This window comes from Pseudophryne corroboree, chromosome 9, assembly GCF_028390025.1.
Source record: "Pseudophryne corroboree isolate aPseCor3 chromosome 9, aPseCor3.hap2, whole genome shotgun sequence".
NCBI lineage: Eukaryota > Metazoa > Chordata > Amphibia > Anura > Myobatrachidae > Pseudophryne > Pseudophryne corroboree.
In genome coordinates, this window is record NC_086452.1 from 76,683,199 (window position 1) to 76,697,642 (window position 14,444).

At 50.7% G+C, this 14,444-nt stretch overlaps 1 protein-coding gene across 1 annotated transcript in view; it reads left to right on the plus strand.

The window, feature by feature from the left end:
* Window positions 1-9,304: 9,304 nt before the first annotated feature.
* NRDC (nardilysin convertase) overlaps window positions 9,305-14,444 on the plus strand; it is a 129,944-nt gene continuing 124,804 nt past the window's right edge. The window contains exon 1 of the mRNA XM_063939544.1: window positions 9,305-9,597. Within this exon, the coding sequence (XP_063795614.1) occupies window positions 9,452-9,597 (146 nt within the window). The 5' untranslated portion in view covers window positions 9,305-9,451. The remainder of the gene's footprint in view (window positions 9,598-14,444) is intronic.

Consider the following 14,444-nt stretch of genomic DNA (forward strand, 5'->3'; position numbering starts at 1 on the left):
CCACATTGCACCAGGCAGAGCCCCTTTAATACACATTGCGCTAGACAGAGCCCCTTACACACGCTGCGCCAGGCAGAGCCCCTTTTATACACGCTGCACCAGGCAGAGCCCCTTATACACGATACGCCAGGAAGAGCCCCTTACACACATTGCACCAGGTAGAGCCTCTTATACACGTTGCGCCATGTAGCCCCTTATATACGTTGCGTCAGGTAGCGCCTCTTATACACATTGTGCCAGGTAGCCCCCTATGCACATTGCGCCAGGTAGAGCCCCGAGAGAGTGTGTACAGTATGTATGTGTGTATGTATATGTGTGTGTCTGCCGCTGCCTGTGTCCCCGTCACTCACAAGTAGTGTAGCATGTTGATTCCCTTGGAGAGGCAGTATCCCTGCTCCTGGCTCTTTACCTCACTTCCACCCAGCAGGGGGGGCAACGGCCGGCAGGCAGCAAGAGGCGGCCAGCGATGTGTGGGCAGCGGGAAGGAGCACACAGTTTATGGCGCTGGCGAGGTGACTGTAGCTGTGCCCACCCTGTTAGCCCACACATAAAACCTCCACTGTTATATATACCGCCACTGTTACATACCCTCCAACATTTCAGTTAAAAAAGGTACAGGAGAAGGGGACTGTACATTGGGGCTGGAGGCAGATGGCTATTTACTGTTATACTAGTGGTTCCCAAACTCTTTTGAATCACGGCGCCCTCGAGCATCAGATTTTTTTCATGGCCCCCCCCCAGGCCAAAAGTTTCTTATTGAGGAATTTAGAAAGAAATATTCAATTAAGCAAATTGTGTTTATATGTCGTCATCATGTTCAATTGAGTGGTGAGGGACAGGATTTGCTTTTCTGCTGCGGGGTACACTGGGCTCCACAAGGATGGACAATGGGGTGTAGAGTAGGATCTTGATCCGAGGCACCAACAGGCTCAAAGCTTTGACTGTTCCCAGAATTCACAGCGCCGCCACCTCTATAACCCCGCCTCCCTGCACAGGAGCTCAGTTTTGTAGTTGGTGCTGCAGTAAGCAGGCACATAACAGAGGGGCTGCTCCAGGCAGCCCTAAGAAGAGCTTTTTTTGAAGAAAAAAAGTGAAGACTTCAAGGGCAGCAGTGGTGGTAAATGTCAGAAGACATTCACTGCTGCAGCTCCAGCTCTCCCCAGCGGCGCTGTACACTCCCGAGCCCTGGTTGCTGGGTAACTACAGCAGGAGGCTCCGGTTTTCTTCACGCCAGTTACACGCGACGGGGGCTCTCCGGGATCGCGTGGCCGCGCTTCGGGAGGTGGTGAGTGGGTCCCGCTTGCGGGACCCGGTCTTTATCGCGATCCGGTGCGGTCAGTGGGAGGCGGGCCGCACGCGCTGGCGGTGGACACTGTGGCAGTACAGGCGATCCCACTAGATCACCAGGGCATGGGTGCAGGTCAGGTTTTCTCTCTAAACCACCCACAGTACCACGCCCACAGTACCCGGCGGTTTTGCCAGCAGGGAGATAAGGCTTAGACCTGAAGCCCCTCCCCCAGCCCCAGGGCGCCATTTCCTGCAAATGTTCCCGCCCTGGAGCTGCATATCTGTCTCTCCCTCACTCCCTGTCAGTGTCTGGGCGCCATTATCTCTCAGCTTCACTGTTCCTGGGACTGCTTGGGCAAATCCTCCTGTGTAAAGCCGCCTGGTTGTCAGTGCTGTGACTTTACATGACACTTAAGTATTCTACCTGCCTTTTTAGACAGTGCTAGTTAAGAAAGAGTGCATTTAGTCAGGGTTTTCTAGTACAATTACCCTGTGATATACATCCAGTTCTTACTGTGTACTGTTATATCTATTGACTATATAGCTATATATATATATAAGCTAGTCCAGTGCAGTATTATTGTTAGTAATAACCTCTGCATTGTACAAACTGTGACTATCTGTGTGTGCATTAGCTTGCTGAGTGGTGTCCATTTCGTGTCTTTCACTCAACTTGCTATCCCTATATTCTATAACCTGAGGGGGCTTGGTGCGTCAGGTTTTATATTGATATAGGATTTTCACAAAGATATACTTTAATACGTATTTTTCTCTGTGATTTAGTCACCATATCTCTCCTTTATCTCTGCTAGTGCTGACTACACTGCGCAGAGGTTTGGGTAAGAGGTATTGTGCTGCTGCCAATTGTACTGTGTTACCTAATACTGCAAGTTATATCATGTCTGCTTCTGAGGGTAACGGTTCTGGGGCTAAACACACTGCCGGTGTTGCTGAAGCCACAGATCCCTATGAGGGGAATATAGCAGCTGTGGGCTCTGGTTCTGGGGGCTCCTTGCCCCCCAGTGGGACTGTGGCAACGGAGGTACGTAATGACCCACCGTGGGCTGCTTTTTCCACGCTTCTGCATACGCTAGTTCATAAACTAACACCCCCTATGGTACCCCCAATGCCGGTACAACCGTATGTGGTCCCTGCAGTTAACCCGCCGTGGGCGGACGATTTATCTGCTCAATTGAAGAAGTTGAAACAGTCCCTGACTACAAAAAAGTCTGACCATTGCTCGCCTAAGTCCAAGGGGTCCTCTAAGCGAGCGCTTGTCTCTTCACAATCCACTGCTGTCACTGACACCTTGTCTGATGAAGACGGCACTTACACTGACCCCACAGGTTTTGACTCAGATACTGCTGATGGGGAGGGTAGTTTACATGTGGATGTTCCGGATCTTTTGGAGGCTATTAAGTTAATTCTACAGATTACGGATGATCCCGAGCCATCCGTCCCTCCTAAGAAACCAGATAGGTTCAAGCGTCAGAAGGTGGTTAAACAAGTTTTACCTCACTCTGATCACCTAGTGATCACCTAGTGATATACGTCAGGAACCCTGGGAAAACCCGGGTACGAAGTTTGTGCCTCACAAGAAGATGCTGGCTCGCTATCCCCTCGCGCCAGAGCTGTCTAAGAATTGGGAAACGCCTCCTCCAGTAGACTCACATGTGGCTAGGATGGTGGTTTCCTCAGCTCTGCCTGTCACTACCGTCACGTCTCTAAAAGAGCCTACGGATAAACATGTGGAGGGTTGTCTTAAAGAAAGGCCCACTATTGCAGCAACATGGGCTGCAGAGGCTATTGAAGCATGGGCCTTGGAGTTAGAAGCTGAAATCTCCTCTGACCATGCTAGACAATGCTTGTCATATATTGTCACAGCTTCTCGCTATATTAAAGAGGCGGCTTCTGATGCCGGTATCCTAGCAGCCAAGGCCTCTACTACGTCAGTCCTGGCTCGCAGGATATTGTGGCTGAGATCCTGGTCTGTGGATCTGGACTCTAGAAAAACCCTGGAGGTACTCCCTTTCAAGGGAGCTATTCTGTTTGGGGAGGACTTAAATAAGAGAGTGGCTGACTTGGCTACTGCCAAAACTGCCTGTCTGCCAAGTACCGCTCATTCTGTGTCAAAGGCTAAAGGTACTTCCATTCGCCCCTTTCGTCCTTCAGGTAAAGCAAAAGGTCAGGCGTACAACAAGCAGGCCCGCACTTCCAAACCTGGTAAGCCAAAGCCAAAAAGAGCCTGAGCGGCCCGTCAGCCAGCTTCCAAGGCTGATAAGCCTGCCGCATGATGGGGCGGGCCTCCCCCTGGGGGATCCCAGGGTGGGGGGCCGGCTTCTAGGGTATACCCAGGAATGGTTGAAAACCACTTCAGATGCCTGGGTACGGGAAGTCGTCACTCGAGGTTACGCCATAGCCTTCAAAAACCGACCCCCTCATCGATTTTGCCAGACAGATGTCCCGTTGGACCAGACAAAGGCAAACACTCTGCATTCGGTGGTACAGACCCTCCTGGATACAGGAGTCGTAGTACAGGTGCCTCTTGTGCAGAGGGGCTGGGGGTACTATTCTCCGCTGTTTCTAGTCCCGAAACCGAATGGGTCCTCCCGGCCCATTCTCAACCTCAAGGCATTGAACAAGTTTGTGAAAGTTTCCAAGTTCCGTATGGAAACCCTTCGCTCTATAGTTCTGGCTTTGGAACCTGGGGCTACATGGTCTCCCTGGACATACAGGATGCTTACCTGCATATTCCTATAGCAGCGTCACATCAGCAATACCTGAGGTTTGCTATTGGCAACCTCCATTGACAGTTTTGTGCATAACTTTTTGGTTTAACAACGGCTCCGTGAGTCTTCACCAAAGTAATGGCGGTGATGACGGTGGTACTCCGCCGTCAAGGGGTCAGGATACTGCCGTATCTGGACGACTTGTTAATCCTGGCAAATTCACCAGAACTTCTCCTACGTCATCTGGATATGACGGTCCGGTTTCTACAAGCCCACGGGTGGCTCATCAACTGGAAGAAATCCTCCCTGATCCCTGCTCAGAGCATGGTGCATCTGGGAGCGCTATTGGACACTCACAACCAGAGGTTGTTCTTGTGTCAGGAGAAAGTCCTGAAGATTCAGGACAGGATTCGTTGCTTCATTTCTCGTCCGCAAGTGTCGATACATTCGGCGATGCAGGTGCTGGGCCTCATGGTATCAGCATTCGACATGGTGGAGTATGCTCAATTCCATTCTCGCCCCCTCCAGAGGCTGATTCTAGCCAAGTGCGATGGCCTGCCTCACCGGATCAGGTCTCAAATAATATCATTGACTCCGAAGGTCCGTCTGTCGCTGCTCTGGTGGCTCCAGGACCAACAATTGAGCAGGGGCCATCCCTTCTGGATATCCAACTGGGTCCTGTTGACGACAGATGCCAGTCTAAGAGGTTGGGGCGCGGTGCTGGAGCAACACTCCCTTCAGGGTCGGTGGACCAAGGAGGAGTCCCTCCTCTCAATCAACATTCTGGAATTGCGGGCGGTCTTCAATGCATTGGACTTAGCCCAGCATTTAATTCACAACCGTCCTGTTCAAGTGCAGTCGGACGCCACCACAGTGGCTTACATAAATCATCAAGGCAGCACTCGAAGCCGTCTGGCAATGAAGGAAGTCTCACGGATTCTACATTGGGCGGAACGCCATCTACCGGCCATATCGGCAATCTTCATTCCGGGAGTCCTGAATTGGGAAGCGGACTTTCTCAGTGGTCAAGACGAGCATGCCGGCGAGTGGGGCCTCCATCCAGAAGTGTTTCAACTCCTAGTGGAAAAGTGGGGTCTTCCAGACGTAGATCTGATGGCGTCTCGACACAATCACAAGGTTCCGGTCTTCGGAGCAAGGACAAGGGATCCTCAAGCAGCATTCGTGGATGCGTTGGCGGTGCCGTGGAGGTTTCGGCTGCCGTACGTGTTCCCTCCGGTGTTACTCCTGCACAGGGTAATTCGGAAGTTCAAGCAAGAAAAAGGAATTCTGCTTCTCATAGCTCCAGCGTGGCCCAGACGGCACTGGTTCTCAGACCTGCAAGGCCTATCGTCAGAGCGTCCAATTCTACTTCCAAAAACGCCCAGACCTCCTCGTTCAGGGCCCCTGTGTCTACCAGAACCTAGCTGTCTTTGACGGCGTGGCTCTTGAAGCTTCCGTCTTGAGGGCTAAGGGTTTTTCAGAGGAGGTCATTAAAACTATGTTGCGGGCCCGGAAACTGGCTTCTGCCCGGATTTACCATAGGGTCTGTCATTCCTACTTTGTTTAGTACGCATTTAACAATTATGACGCTTCCAAGTTTAGTACAGCCAAACTTTTGGCTTTTCTGCAGCAGGGCCTGGATTTAGGCCTGCGTCTGGCCTCCCTCAAGGTCCATATTTCTGCCTTGTCGGTGTGGTTTCAGAGAAAAATTGCTACTTTATCTGATGTTCATACTTTCACTCAGGGTGTGTTGCGTATACAAGCTCCCTATGTCCCGCCTGTGGCTCCTTGGGACTTGTCGGTGGTTTTGGAGGCGTTGCAGGAGCCTCCGTTTGAACCCCTTGGTTCAGCTGATCTTAAGTGGCTTTCCCTCAAGGTGGTGTTCTTGCTGGCTATTGCCTCTGCTAGAAGAGTGTCGGATTTGGGTGCCCTTTCCTGTAGTTCCCCATATCTGATTTTTCACAGTGACCGGGTGGTACTTCGGACTCGTCCCGGTTATTTACCGAAGGTGGTTTCCTCGTTCCACCTTAATCAGGAGATTGTGGTTCCGGCCTTTGTCTCTCCTGATTTGTCTCCCAAAGAGCGGTCTTTGGATGTGGTACGGGCTCTTTGTATCTATGTGTAGAGAACTGCTTCTATTCGAAAATCTGATTCTCTCTTTGTTTTGTTTGGATTTCACAAACGTGGCTGGCCTGCTCACAAGCAGACCCTGGCCAGGTGGATTAGAATGGTGATTGCACATGCTTATGTGAAGGCTGGTCTGTCAGCTCCTGCTCACATTACGGCCCATTCTACTCGGTCTGTTGGACCTTCTTGGGCGGCCCAACGTGGTGCGACCCTTGACCAATTGTGCAAGGCGGCTACGTGGTCCCTAGGTTTTATGCCTTCGATACTGCCGCTTCCCAGGATGCTTCCTTTGGACGCCGGGTTCTTGTGCCCGCTACAGTGCATCCCCTCCCATAAGGAACTGCTTTAGGACATCCCCATTGTCCATCCTTGTGGAGCCCAGTGTACCCCGCAGCAGAAAACGAGTTTTATGGTAAGAACTTACCGTTGTTAAAACTCTTTCTGCGAGGTACACTGGGCTCCACAAGGCGCCCACCCTGACGCACTTAGCTTCTTTGGGTTGGTATGGCATTAGCCGCTGACACTTCTCCTGTCGTGATTGTGTGGTGTATGTGGCTACTAACCGTTGTCGTCTCTTTTCCTGCTACTGCATTGGGCTGGTTAACTAAAAACTGAGCTCCTGTGCAGGGAGGCGGGGTTATAGAGGAGGCGGCGCTGTGCATTCTGGGAACAGTCAAAGCTTTGAGCCTGTTGGTGCCTCGGATCAAGATCCTACTCTACACCCCATTGTCCATCCTTGTGGAGCCCAGTGTACCTCGCAGAAAGAGTTTTAACAACGGTAAGGTCTTACCATAAAACTCGTTTTATTTGTCCACATACTTCATGATTGGCAGCCACCAGCACTGGTTTTGCCTATTACATTGACCATACATAATTTGATTTGGTCCTGGACCACCAATCCAAGGCACCCCTGCAAGTGTTCTGAGGCACCCCAGGATGCCACGGTTCACAGTTTGAGAACCACTGTGTTATACTATGAGCATGTACACATCAACAATAACCAGTCAGCAGCGGCTGTCCTCCAGTGATATATTGAGATCGATTTCAAAGTGTACACACGGTATATTAGTAAATTATCCAGTGCCAGCTCCACTGCACTGGCGTTGGCATGATGACGTGTTTACATCAGCCGCCTGTCACTGAGCAGAGCTGCGGGAGTCCGTGTCCCAGAAGCACTGCTAAGAAATCCAGACGCCTCACCCATTACAAAACGGAACAGGAGTGTTTGCCTGCACAGATCATAAAAAATTGTCCTGTACAGTCTTAAAACAGTACAGTTGTTGGAAGGTGTGCATATATATTTTTGGGCAGCACGAACGACATAATGGTTAGTATTACTGCCTTACAATAGTGAGGTCATGGGTTTGATTCCCACCTTTGCTATGTGTGGAGTTTGTATGTTCTCCCTGTGCTTGCGTGGGTTTCCTCCCACAATCCAAAAATATACTGATAGGTTAATTAGCTCCCAACAAAACAATTAACTCTAGTGTGAATGTGTGTGCGTGTACATATGGTAGAGGATATAGATTGCCAGCTTCACTGGGGCAGGGACTGATGTTAATGGTCAAATATTCTCTGTAAAGCGCTGCGGAATATGGCCCTCATTCCGAGTTGTTCATTTGCAAGCTGCTTTTAGTAGCATTGCACACGCTAAGCCGCCGCCTACTGGGAGTGAACCTTAGCAAAATTGCGAACGAAAGATTCTCAAAATTGCGAACAGAAATTTCTTAGCAGTTTGAGTAGCTCGGGACTTACTCTGCCACTGCGATCAGTTCAGTCAGTTTCGTTCCTGGTTTGACGTCACAAACACACCCAGCGTTCGCCCAGACACTCCCCCGTTTCTCCAGCCACTCCCACGTTTTTCCCAGAAACGGCAGCGTTTTTTCACACACTCCCATAAAACGGCCAGTTTCCGCCCAGAAACACCCACTTCCTGTCAATCATATTATGATCACCAGAACGAAGAAAAAACCTCGTAATGCCGTGAGTAAAATACCAAACTTCTGCGGAAAATCGCTGCGATGCGATGAAAAAGAACGAGCGAACAACTCGGAATGAGGGCCTATGTGTGCACTATGGCCCTCATTCCGAGTTGTTCGCTCGCAAGCTGTTTTTAGCAGATTTACTCACGCTAAGCCGCCGCCTACTGGGAGTGAATCTTAGCATCTTAAAATTGCGAACGACGTATTCGCAATATTGCGAATACACCTCTCTTAGCAGTTTCTGAGTAGCTCCAGACTTACTCGGCATCTGCGATCAGTTCAGTGCTTGTCGTTCCTGGTTTGACGTCACAAACACACCCAGCGTTCGCCCAGACACTCCTCCGTTTCTCCAGCCACTCCCGCGTTTTTCCCAGAAACGGTAGCGTTTTTCCCGCACACACCCATAAAACGGCCAGTTTCCGCCCACTTCCTGTCAATCACACTACGATCACCAGAACGATGAAAAAGCCGTGAGTAAAATTCCTAACTACATAGCAAATTTACTTGGCGCAGTCGCACTGCGGACATTGCGCATGCGCACTAAGCGGAAAATCGCTGCGATGCAAAAAAAATTACCGAGCGAACAACTCGGAATGACCACCTATAAAATTAAAAATAACCGCTAATAGTAAATAATTGTTGGGGGCGGCTGTGGAAGCTACACAATGAGGCTGCGCGCTGCAGGAACAGCCCGGCATATACATACACAGCAGGCCGGCAGCACAGTGAGGGCACTTCCAGTACATACTACAACGTTCCCTGCTCTGCTGTCCCTACTCCCCCGCAGGGTAGATGCTAGAATCAAGTGGGCTAAGGGACCTTTTCCGTAAGGGGGAGGAGTTACGACGCAAGGGGGAGGAGCTAGGCCAGCGGGATAGTTCCTCTACTGTCCACGCCACCAACTATTACCTTTAGTAATTAGGTGGTGAGCGAAGCGGAGCGGAGCGAGCCACCGTGCCCGAAGCGTGGCGAGCGAAGCGAGCCCGCGAGGGTACTTTTCGGGTACCCTGTTCGCCCGTAGCTCCTCCCCCTGGTGACGTAGCTCCTCCCCTCAATACGTCACAAGGTCCCTTCAGCCCCTCCGATATAGATCTAACCCTCCCCGCAGCACCACGTGCTCGCACTTCCTGGATACGTCACGGCCGCACAGCGCTCTCTGATTGGTTCCCCGTGCGGAACGTTCTCCATTGGCAGGTCCGTCCTGTGCCACGTGCTGCCCTCCGCGCTCTGTGATTGGCTGGAACCCTGATCCCCGGTGCTGCTGAGACTGTGAGGCCTGGGACACCGGGTGCTGGCGAACTCTGGGCACCGAGTCAGCGCGGAGACATGCTTGCCAGAAACCCCCACAAGGCCACCCGGCCATCCCCGGCAACCCATGGTGAGAACACTGAGGAACGGGAGGAGGCGCATGCAGGGGACAACACAGAGGACATCGATATTGTGAAGTCTCCCAGCGACCCCAAGAAATACCGGTTAGTATCGCAGGTTTTTATGTGCTCCACTTCTGACGTCACTCGAGCCCCTGTCTTGTTCCAATGTCACTCCTCCAGTCCCTGCCTTCTCTCTGACGTCACTCATTATGTCTCTGACGTCACTCCTCCCGTCCCTGCCTTCTCTCTCTGATGTCACTCCTCCCGTCCCTGCCTTCTCTCTCTGATGTCACTCCTCCCGTCCCTGCCTTCTCTCTCTGATGTCACTCCTCCCGTCCCTGCCTTCTCTCTCTGATGTCACTCCTCCCGTCCCTGCCTTCTCTCTCTGATGTCACTCCTCCCGTCCCTGCCTTTTCTCTCTGATGTCACTCCTCCCGTCCCTGCCTTTTCTCTCTGATGTCACTCCTCCCGTCCCTGCCTTTTCTCTCTGATGTCACTCCTCCCGTCCCTGCCTTTTCTCTCTGATGTCACTCCTCCCGTCCCTGCCTTTTCTCTCTGATGTCACTCCTCCCGTCCCTGCCTTTTCTCTCTGATGTCACTCCTCCCGTCCCTGCCTTTTCTCTCTGATGTCACTCCTCCCGTCCCTGCCTTTTCTCTCTGATGTCACTCCTCCCGTCCTTGCCTTTTCTCTCTGATGTCACTCCTCCCGTCCCTGCCTTTTCTCTCTGATGTCACTCCTCCCGTCCCTGCCTCTCTCTCTGATGTCACTCCTCCCGTCCCTGCCTCTCTCTCTGATGTCACTCCTCCCGTCCCTGCCTTCTCTCTCTGATGTCACTACTCTGGTCCCTGTCTTCTATCTCTAACGTCACTCCTCCCACCTGTCTATTTGTTCTCGATGTCCCTCACACAATGCCCCTGATATCTCTCTCTCTGACATCACTCATCGCTCAAGCCAGGTGCACACTGAACCGATGTCTCGGGCGATGGGACCCTGTATTGGCAAGTGCATACACACTTGCCGAAGCAGAGGGGCGACGGACATCACTAGCGACATCTTCTGGTTGATCAGGCAGCATGCCAACCAGAAGATATCGCTAATGACAGTGGGGGTGTGCATATTTGGCATACACACTGAACGATCTGGCCAACGTGTAGTTCCAATTCATCTAGAAACGGCATATCGGGCTGAGATCGTTATAATGTGCACACAGCTTAATGACCCGGCTCCATAGCAGTGCAGGCAAGTATGGACGAGATCGTCCATATTGGCCTGCATGCAGAAGCGACGGGGCACTAGCGATGAACGAGCGCAGGGCCGCACATGGTTCATCGCTGATGCCTCCACACTGAAAGATATGTTTCTCTTTGTGGGTCTGTCCATCCCATTATGAGTGGTATATACAAGTCTACAAGGGCAGAGCATGCTACCATATTTTGTGCAAATTGATTTACAACCCACCATCTCTTAATCCCTGGTGTAATAGAATAACAAACAAAAAGGTCTCCGTTTGTGTCAGTCCACTAATACACATGCTGCAGGGAATATGCTGGGTCTAAAAGCGGGCAAATTCTCGAGTCTCAGCGCCAACCCTGGTAAAGAGCAGGGTTGGTGACCCGGGTGGTTTGCATTCACACATGCAGAAATGCTGGGTTGATGCAGTTTTATATTATATTATATTATATTGGAAATCCCCGGTTTTAGCTCGTGCATCAATCCAGGATTTTTAGCAGTGGAAAAGGGTCTGAGCCAGGACCTCGACCCCGCTAATTACGGGTCGTTGGGTCGACACAACTTAAGTCGACAGTCATTAGGTCGACCACAGAAGGTCGACATGTACTAGGTCGACAGGTTTAAAGGTCAACATGAGTTTTTGGACTCTTTTTGGTGTCGTTTTCTTTGGAAAGTGACAGGGAACCCCAATTAGTCCACCGTGTCCCCTCGCATAGCTCGCAGCTTCGGGCAAGGTGCATCGCTCCACTACTGCTTCGCTCGGCACAGGTTACCGTTCCATTCGTAGTCCACGTGGATCGTCAAGTATGGAAAAATATATATATTTTTTTTAGAAAGTGAAAAACTCATGTCGACCTTTTGACATGTCGACCTAATGACCATGTCGACCTAAGCTGTGTCGACCTAACGACCATATCCCTTACCGAGTTGGTCTCAGGACCCACAAATGTCCCAGGTCCACAGTGGAAAGGAGGTATTACTGTATATAACACTGCTGTATTTCTACATGCCTGTAATAGAATGGGGGGAATAATTGTATCTCAGGAACTTGAATCTTTTGCATATTGGGTTCCATTATACAGAAACTAAAATATGCTTTAATGAAGGTTATTTTGTTTTGTTTATTATAATTTCGTAACATTTATATTATACTTCTATATTTACAAGTTGCTTTAGAGCTTTGATCAGCCTAGTGTAAAGCTAGTTACACACCAGACAGATAAGAGGAACGTTCCATGACGTTCCACAACTATTGTTCTTCTCTGAACGATAAATGTTGTTGTGGTGACATTTTTAAATGTTCTTTGTCGAGCCAATCATGCCGACACTGCATTTGTGCCACTATATGGACTCATCGGGAATGACAAACATCATGCAGCACTCCTGATGTCGGGAGCTGATCCGACTGGTTTGTGAACAGCCGCCAGTTCCGGGTGCTGAGGACACACTGTGCAATGATGGGAGGGGCCAATCAAGTATTGGCTGCTTGGTCCAATTATTGCTTAGTGCATGGGTCTTCAACCTGCGGCCCTCCAGCTGCTGTGAAACTACACATCCCAGCATGCCCTGCCTCAGTTTCTCTGACGTCCTAGTGGATGCTGGGAACTCCGTAAGGACCATGGGGAATAGACGGGCTCCGCAGGAGACTGGGCACTCTAAAAGAAAGATTAGGTACTATCTGGTGTGCACTGGCTCCTCCCTCTATGCCCCTCCTCCAGACCTCAGTTAGATTTCTGTGCCCGGCCGAGCTAGATGCACACTAGGGGCTCTCCTGAGCTCCTAGAAAGAAAGTATATGTTAGGTTTTTTATTTTACAGTGAGACCTGCTGGCAACAGGCTCACTGCAACGAGGGACTAAGGGGAGAAGAAGCGAACCTACCTGCTTGCAGCTAGCTTGGGCTTCTTAGGCTACTGGACACCATTAGCTCCAGAGGGATCGACCGCAGGACCCGTCCTTGGTGTTCGTTCCCGGAGCCGCGCCGCCGTCCCCCTTACAGAGCCAGAAGCATGAAGATGGTCCGGAAAATCGGCGGCAGAAGACTTCAGTCTTCACCAAGGTAGCGCACAGCACTGCAGCTGTGCGCCATTGCTCCTCATACACACTTCACACTCCGGTCACTGAGGGTGCAGGGCGCTGGGGGGGGGTGCCCTGAGCAGCAATAAAAACACATTGGCTGGCAAAATAATCACAATATATAGCCCCAGAGGCTATATATGTGATAATTACCCCTGCCAGAATCCATAAAAAAGCGGGAGAAAAGTCCGCGAAAAAGGGGCAGAGCTATCTCCCTCGGCACACTGGCGCCATTTTCTCTTCACAGTGTAGCTGGAAGACAGCTCCCCAGGCTCTCCCCTGTAGTTTTCAGGCTCAAAGGGTTAAAAAGAGAGGGGGGGGCACTAAATTTAGGCGCAATATTGTTTATACAAGCAGCTATTGGGGAAAATTCACTCAGTGATAGTGTTTATCCCTACATTATATAGCGCTCTGGTGTGTGCTGGCATACTCTCTCTCTGTCTCCCCAAAGGGCTGTGTGGGGTCCTGTCCTCAGTCAGAGCATTCCCTGTGTGTGTGCGGTGTGTCGGTACGGCTGTGTCGACATGTTTGATGAGGAGGCTTATGTGGAGGCGGAGCAGATGCCGATAAATGGGATGTCGCCCCCTGTGGGCCGACACCAGAGTGGATGGATAGGTGGAAGGTATTAACCGACAGTGTCAACTCCTTACATAAAAGGCTGGATGACGTAACAGCTATGGGACAGCCGGCTTCTCAGCCCGCGCCTGCCCAGACGTCTCAAAGGCCATCAGGGGCTCAAAAACGCCGCTCCCTCAGATGGCAGACACAGATGTCGACACGGAGTCTGACTCCAGTGTCGACGAGGTTGAGACATATACACAATCCACTAGGAACATCCGTTACATGATCCCGGCAATAAAAAATGTGTTACACATTTCTGACATTAACCCAAGTACCACTAAAAAAGGGTTTTATGTTTGGGGAGAAAAAGCAGGCAGTGTTTTGTTCCCCCATCAAATGAGTGAATGAAGTGTGAAAAAGCGTGGGTTCCCCCGATAAGAAACTGGTAATTTCTAAAAAGTTACTGATGGCGTACCTTTTCCCGCCAGAGAATAAGTTACGCTGGGAGATATCCCCTAGGGTGGATAAGGCGCTCACACGTTTGTCAAAAAAGGTGGCACTGCCGTCTTAGGATACGGCCACTTTGAAGGTACCTGCTGATAAAAAGCAGGAGGCTATCCTGAAGTCTGTATTTACACACTCAGGTACTAGACTGAGACCTGCAGATAGTGCTGCTGCAGCGTGGTCTGTAACCCTGTCAAACAGGGATACTATTTTGCGAACATAAGTCGTCGTCTTATATATGAGGGATGCACAGAGGGATATTTTGCCGGCTGGCATCCAGAATTAATGCAATGTCCATTCTGTCAGGAGGGTATTAGAGACCCGACACTGGACAGGTGATGCGGACTTTAAAAGGCACATAGAGCCTTATAAGGGTGAGGAATTGTTTGGGGATGGTCTCTGGGACCTCGTATCCACAGCAACAGCTGGGAAGAAAATTTTTTACCTCAGGTTTCCTCACAGCCTAAGAAAGCACTGTATTATCAGGTACAGTCCTTTCGGCTTCAGAAAAGCAAGCGGGTCAAAGGCGCTTCCTTTCTGCACAGAGACGAGGGAAGAGGGAAAAAGCTGCACCAGTCA